Source organism: Erythranthe guttata, chromosome 8 (genome assembly GCF_056151865.1).
Source record: "Erythranthe guttata isolate IM_541 chromosome 8, IM_541, whole genome shotgun sequence".
NCBI lineage: Eukaryota > Viridiplantae > Streptophyta > Magnoliopsida > Lamiales > Phrymaceae > Erythranthe > Erythranthe guttata.
The window spans coordinates 787,242-794,160 of record NC_142540.1 but is presented as its reverse complement, the minus strand read 5'-3'; the positions used below and the strand labels follow the sequence as shown (position 1 = coordinate 794,160).

General features: G+C 32.1%; 2 protein-coding genes across 4 annotated transcripts; one reads left to right on the top strand and one right to left on the bottom strand.

Annotated features, from left to right (window-relative positions):
* Positions 1-1,397: 1,397 nt before the first annotated feature.
* On the bottom strand, positions 1,398-2,834 carry LOC105970411 (peroxidase 29). The gene is made up of 3 exons (XM_012995231.2): positions 2,578-2,834; positions 2,113-2,476; positions 1,398-1,982 (listed from the first exon to the last, which is right to left on the bottom strand). The coding sequence occupies exons 1-3, from the start codon at positions 2,785-2,787 to the stop codon at positions 1,579-1,581; spliced, it is 978 nt and encodes a 325-aa protein (XP_012850685.1). The 5' UTR covers positions 2,788-2,834; the 3' UTR covers positions 1,398-1,578.
* A 1,498-nt stretch (positions 2,835-4,332) lies between these two features.
* Positions 4,333-6,592, top strand: LOC105968944 (Pyridoxamine 5'-phosphate oxidase family protein). Of its 3 annotated transcripts, XM_088821477.1 has the most exons (7): positions 4,415-4,651; positions 4,882-4,917; positions 5,023-5,224; positions 5,855-5,933; positions 6,034-6,151; positions 6,302-6,343; positions 6,380-6,592. In XM_088821477.1, the coding sequence occupies exons 1-6, from the start codon at positions 4,470-4,472 to the stop codon at positions 6,336-6,338; spliced, it is 654 nt and encodes a 217-aa protein (XP_088677603.1). In that variant the 5' UTR covers positions 4,415-4,469; the 3' UTR covers positions 6,339-6,343; positions 6,380-6,592. The 3 variants fall into 3 exon arrangements, with proteins under 3 accessions (XP_012849106.2, XP_088677603.1, XP_088677604.1); XM_012993652.2 differs by having other exon boundaries at positions 4,333-4,651; positions 6,302-6,592; XM_088821478.1 differs by lacking the exons at positions 6,302-6,343; positions 6,380-6,592 and having other exon boundaries at positions 6,034-6,256.
* The last annotated feature ends 327 nt before the right edge of the window (positions 6,593-6,919 follow it).

Here is a 6,919-nt window from a genome sequence, read left to right as displayed (position 1 = left end):
TTCTTGCCCCGACACCACTGAAATTAACGGTGGTGCCGTCAAGAATTGTGAGGTAGAAGTAGGGAGTTCCCCTTCCGCCGTCGCTATAAGAAAGGATATTCTCGAAGGGGGAATTTCCGTTCTTGTAGTTCAAACTGCTCACGACACCTCAAACAGCAGCAGCGCTGGCGACAAGGGCAACGGTAATAGCGTTAGAAGCTTTCGAGGACGTTTGTAGCTTCAACACCCTTATATGTTTTTGACGTTGTTAGACCAATCTACAACCAAACTTAGAAATTATTTATATTTTTACTTGTTTCCTTTCTCTCTTATTAATGTAAGAAGTTAATGAGAAAATATCAGCCGATAAAAATAAGGATAATTCAATAACTTTTCTCGACCAAATTCCCCTGCAATTGCGTGCAAATCAAGAGTAAATTGCGTGCAAATCTCGTACATATTACGTGATTACACGTGCAAATTCATACTTATTTCTCTAAGCGGGAAATTTCGAGAATGAATAATGATTCAAATTAAAAGGAGGATGATATTATTTCATAAATAATTTATAATTATAATTAGTTATATATATTTATTTATTTATTGGGACATAATGAAAAAGTCCTACATATATTTTCTCTTACCATATGTCTACACAATTTATGTTAACAATAATAATGAAATATAGACACCAATTATTGACTAACAATATTGAATTTGGCAAATTAATAACCTCAATATAATTTGATTAGGATTCTAATTGTTACAAGTAAAAAAAAAATAGCTGTCATCAGCAAATTTTGGTCTAATGTTATATATAAAAGAAAGATCAAAGATGTTGTGAAGTAATACCTAGACTTAAACTTAGGGGCAATTTTGTAAATTAATGAATCTCTAATTTAAGAACATCTAATATTTAAATGGTAATATTTTCTTATTACCGTGTTTCTAATTTTTTTTTTTTTTTTTTGATTTTTTATGTTTGTGTGATATAGATTATCATTAAAGGTATAAATGTCATTACCTATTTATTATTTAGGCAGTATTGAAATGAAAAACATTTGGTATTTGAAATTGCCGTCCCCTTTGCTAAGTTTGTATTACTTATTATTTAACATATAGTTTATATATATATATATATATATATATATATATATATATATATATATATATATATATATCGATTGTAGGATGAAAAAATATATGCTACAATAATAATAGTGTAAATTGAATTTTACAGATATATTTTAATATTATTTGATAGATTTTTTATTACAATTTGGACTATCATTTGTTTAAATGATTATTTTTTTTTCTTTTGTAGAATGCGATCTCGTGCAACGCACGGGCATGATTAATAGTATTATTAAATAAAATAGACGAATTAACGTCACAATTTTGTAAAGTGAAATTCGACATCTCAAGAAAACCAAAATATATATGTAAACAATAACACGTCGATCGATGAATTTTAGGAGCAATAGCAAACAATTTTCAACCAAATTAACTTGATTATATTGAATAACCATATAATCTATTTATTTAATAAAATCCATAAAACCTCTTGCTAATAAATTCCATGCATGCAATGCCATGCAATCAATTCAACACACTACATTTCTTCCTCACGATTCCTTTATCTCCCGTCAAAACCGCGAGCGTCGAAATCTTCACAAAAGCCGACGAGAAAACCTTGAAAAACGCGTCTTGATCGTGAGCAAATTTCTTGACAATATCGATACTTCGAGGATCCCTTGCTATTTCTGCATCGAGCGAAATTAATCCATGTCCATTGAGCACGTTTACGTAGTACTTGTTGTCGAAGGATTGAGGAGTTGGGTCGAGATCTAAGGTTGTCGTAAATTGGTTTGGACCTCCCTCCGGACAAGTTTTCTTTAAATACTTTACGAATTCGGCTTCGTTTCCCGGAGGTAATTTTGTGCTATTGAGATATAATCTTTCCTTTAAACCATCACAATGAGTCTTCCCAAGTGTGTGTGCACCTGCAAATTAAACCAATAATTTTGATATTTTAAAATTAATTATACATGAAAAAAATACATACATAAAATATTTTACTTATTGTTTAATATTTAATATAAATACTATGATAATTTCACTTAATCGATTTACCGATAATAGCGACAACTTCTTCCAAAGTAATTCCAACTTCTTGGAAAAACACCTGCAAGGCTTTAGTAAGATCCACATTGTTCCTCGGGAGTCCTTTATCGGCTTCTTCTCGGGTATGAGGGGTAGTTGTGTCTTTTCGCCCTAATGGGACTTTGATCGTAGGCCCTCCGGCTATAGCCACACCATCTCGAGCTGCTAACACCAAAGTGTCAGCACACGAAACTTTTTGTGGGCAAACTTTTTCGATCTTGGTTTTAATTTCGTCTATCAATTCTCTATTTCTTATTCCAAAATTCTTGGGCGAGTCAAATTCCGCATCATGTTTTTTGTCGTTTATATTGAGAAGGACAGAACCATCGCAACCCTAAAAAAAATATACCAATCAAAACAATATAATTAATAAATTTAAAGAAAGAAATATCATTCAAATATATATACATGATTATCGATGATATGTATACATACCCCGACTTGGCAATCGTGAAACACGAGTCTTAGAATAGCTGCAGGAGTTTTTGGATCGGATGCAACCTTGGAATTCATTGCATCCCTAACTATTTTTTCGACCTGCGGACAACTTTTACTGTAATAGTCAAACGACAGGCCATTAGGCAATCCTTCAATTCCGAACGGAGAAAGAAATAAGACTATGGCTAAAACTATTTTTAGATCCATGTTTTTGGTCGTGTAATAATTTGTAATGTAATACTAGGTTATGAAACATGTTTGACACACTTGATGAATATTTATAAGGAGAGACAATCACTAAATATAGTGAAAATTAATATTTTTCGGCAAAATATCTAGGGAATTAAAAGCTTCGCGATTACAATCGATCATATGCGTGTGTGATGCACAACTTTTAAGTAGTAACGGACTAACGGCTAATACCAAACCGTTACACTTTTATTTATTCATTTACACGGAAAATGTTTTTACAACACTAATGAAAAAAATTATTCAAAATTACAAGTGCTCGAGTCCAATGAATTTAATTGTGATTCTTGTAGTTAATTAAAGAGTGTAATGATGTTGGAGATCATGTAATTCATTATGCCTGGGATTATATAGCAAATGAAATATTAGATAATAAATTAATTGATTTTATACTTATATGATCCATATAATCTCATTATTATTTGATTTGATTTTTCCCTTAATGTTTATGTTTATTATGACAGTTTCAATAGAATTACTAAAAAATACTATAATTGATGGGCTCTCCGTTCTACCACAAAATTTAAAAGTTCAATAATAAATTGAAACCCAATTATACATGTTGAGGTTTATTTGGGCCCAATTAAATTAATTAAATTTAGCCCAATTATACAAGTTCAAGTTTATATGGGCCCAATTTAAGTAATTAAACTGTAGCCCAATTATATAGGTTCAAGTGTATTTGGGCTCAATTAAATTTAATTAAGGGCCCGAACACAATATTAATTTTTAATCATATGTATAAATAAATAGCTCTTAATTTTAGTATAAATCTACCGAAGGATTGTACACGTGACAAAAAGATAAGATACAACTGAAAAAACGTTAAAGCCATGCTTGATGGGGCCCACTTTATGTTAATAGTCGTGCTTCGCATTACACTTTTTGTCCTTTTTTTTTAGGCGAAAAAATATTAAAATATTAGTCCAATAATTTAATAATTCACTAAATTAATAGGATTTTATTCTTTCAAAAATCGCTAAGTATTATTTTAGAAATATTTGGATAAATTACAAAGACCCCTGAAGTGTAGTCAAATTATGAAATCCTCATTCTATTTCGGCAATTACAACCACACGTTAATTATAAATCTTCTTATACGTCCACCGTTGCGTTTCAAAATTAGTAGAATCTTTTAGATTAAATGGAATATTCTCAGTTTTGTACGCGTGTTATCCTATTCGATTTCCACATCTTGAAGCTAGATAATCATAAGATTTGGCTTTTGGCTTGTATATATCAGATTGTTGCTGTATTTTTGCACAAAACAAGTACAAACTAGAGAACACTCCACAGAATCTAGATGATTATGCATAATTTGACACTATAAAAGTGAAGATGTAAGAAGATTTATAGTTGATGGATAAATGTAATTATCCAAATAAGAGGGGGTTTTCATAGTAATTTGCCCTATATTTTTTAAGCGTAATCAGAAAGAGAATAATTCCCCGGAACATACTGCGGCAAAATTCATTTTAATAACTGAAAAATGAATTTCCAATTAAAAGAAAATGAATTATCTATAACGAAAAAGGACAAAAAGAAAAGAAAAAAGGGGGGAATTTCCTACATATATATATGTCGATAGACACGGCCAAGTCAACTGTAGTCTCTCAATTTTCTCTAGAAGAGCAGAAAACATGAAAATCAGAGGGTTCGTTTATTGCTCTGTTTTAGCATCGTTTTTTCTGTTAGGGTTTTTGCAAGGATCCGTACATGGCCGCCCGTTGCTGACGTCATCACCGGCGGCAAGGCCTCGCCGTGGCGATGCGGCGCCGTTTGCTCGGTGGTTGGTTTCTCAGAGTTCATGGGGTGTCCTCAAGTAATTAATTGCTTTCTCCTTTATCCTTCAATTTTGTTAATTGTAACTAAATAAATTAACCAATTGTGTTTTTTTTAATTCTTTTGGAATTATCTTCCATGTATTCTGATTAATAATTCGAGTTTACTGTGTCAAGTATTTGGATGCTTTAAATTGTTAATTCAATTTTGACTAAGTCAAGTTTTGTAGCTGAAGCTGATGTAATTATTGTAATATGTTTGATGTTGCAGCACAATATCAAGTGAGTGGGGAGGTGCGCCGTTCGGGTATGTCGTAAATTCGTAATCGACCACATTGATTTGATTGGTTATTTCAGAAATTTTATTTTACGATTTTTCGAGAATTATGAATTGAGTTCGAAAAATGTGCAGGAACGTGGTTTCGTTTAGCGACGGCTTACCTGAGAAAGGGAAAGGCGTTCCCTATTTTTACCTCACGGAACTTGATCCAACTGCATCTAATGCTTTGAAAGATAACAGATCTTCGTTTACTATAAGCGAATATAATCTCGGAACTTGTGGGAAAGCAGATCCTGAAAACCCCACTTGTTCGAAAATTACGCTCGTTGGGAAGGTAGTTTTCGTTATTTTTTACTTTGCTTTACTAAAATCTACATTAGGATCTGCTAAATTTAGATTTTGTCCTACAAACACTGCCTCGTCTTAGAATTCAGCTTAACTTCAGATGTTAAAATTTTTAGATCTCTGGATTTTAGAAAGGACATAACTGAAAAATGAGTGTTAGTGGTGGAAGTCGGACGAATTGGATTGGATATACCCCTTTCGGAAAACAATCCAATTTTTTTGAAAGTGAAAAACTAAATAAAATTCTGTTAAAAAAAATGAAAAAATCGGAATTTCGGAGAATTGGAATGAAAAAACATGTTCAAAAAAAAAAAAACTTGGATCGGAATCGACGGAATTTGCAATTTTCAGTTTCTTAGCCACCTACAATATAAAATACATAATAATTGATATTATAAGCGTAATTTTCGGAAATAAATTGGAAATTTTGGAAAAAGTTTCTGAAATTAAAGTCGGATCGAAAATCGGAATATAATATGTATTTCAATTTCGTTCCAATGAAACCGGAAAAATTCGGAAAGCGAAACTCGGAATGAAAAATATTGTTCCAAATTCGGAAATTTCCACCTCTAATGAGTACATATATATAACTAATGCTTCATAATTGTTGGAGTTTCAGTTGAAACAAATAGATGGAAGTTCCGATGAAGCTGAGGTGGCTCGGACCGCACTATTCACAAAGCACCCTGAGATGAAAAGTAAGCAAACATTTCACTAGATATTCACAGTTTTGCCATTGCGTGACGCAATTTTTCAATGCTAGTACAAAATTTGGTTTGACTTTAGAAACATTTGCAGCTTGGCCGAAAAGCCACAAATTTCAGGTCTTCAAATTGGAGATTGAAAATATATTCATGATCAACTGGTACGGTGGTCCGAAGCCTATCACGGTGGATCAGTACCTCCAAGCCAAAATGTGAGTCCGAACAATATTAGTCGCTGTAATTAGTTATCCGGAACTTGGTGTAATAATTACTTAAAAATGAAATAAAAATTTGTCGGTTATTTGCCTCTTGATTCATCTGTTTTTAGTACGTAACAATCATGAACTCTAATCATCTAACAGGAAGATACTTACATTCATTGCGGATACAACTGCCTGAACAATGAACGTAGTTCGACTCTTCTGCATGTTCACGTATATTTGTCGATAGTCGAGATACCATGATCATGTTGATATCAACCTCACTCTCCAGCCAGTTGACTGGAGACAACATGCAAATAATCTAATTGTGAATAAAAAAGAATGTTGTATTCACACTCTTTATTCAGCATTTGTACTATATGTAATGTATGAAAACTGTATTACTGGTGTACATGATCATGTTAATGTAATAAATTTACATAGTGGTGTTCCGGAGGAGGCTGTTTAGATATATGACATGAAAAATGGGTATACTAAAAAGAATGTTAATAGCAAAATGACGTTACTGTAGTAACTGTTGGAAAAAGAGCACGCGTCACATATGTATAGTGTAAGATAATGTTTAACATATACATGCATGTATCAAATTAAATGTCTACTATGAAACAACATATTCGTTTTCTCCAAACATAGGTTCGCATCTGAAAATGATCAAAGAATGAAGGAGATAAAACGGATACCATTTGTTTTACAGAGAACTCCAAACAATAAATATAAACAAATAAATACTATAGCATATCGAAACGGAAAAATGTAAAA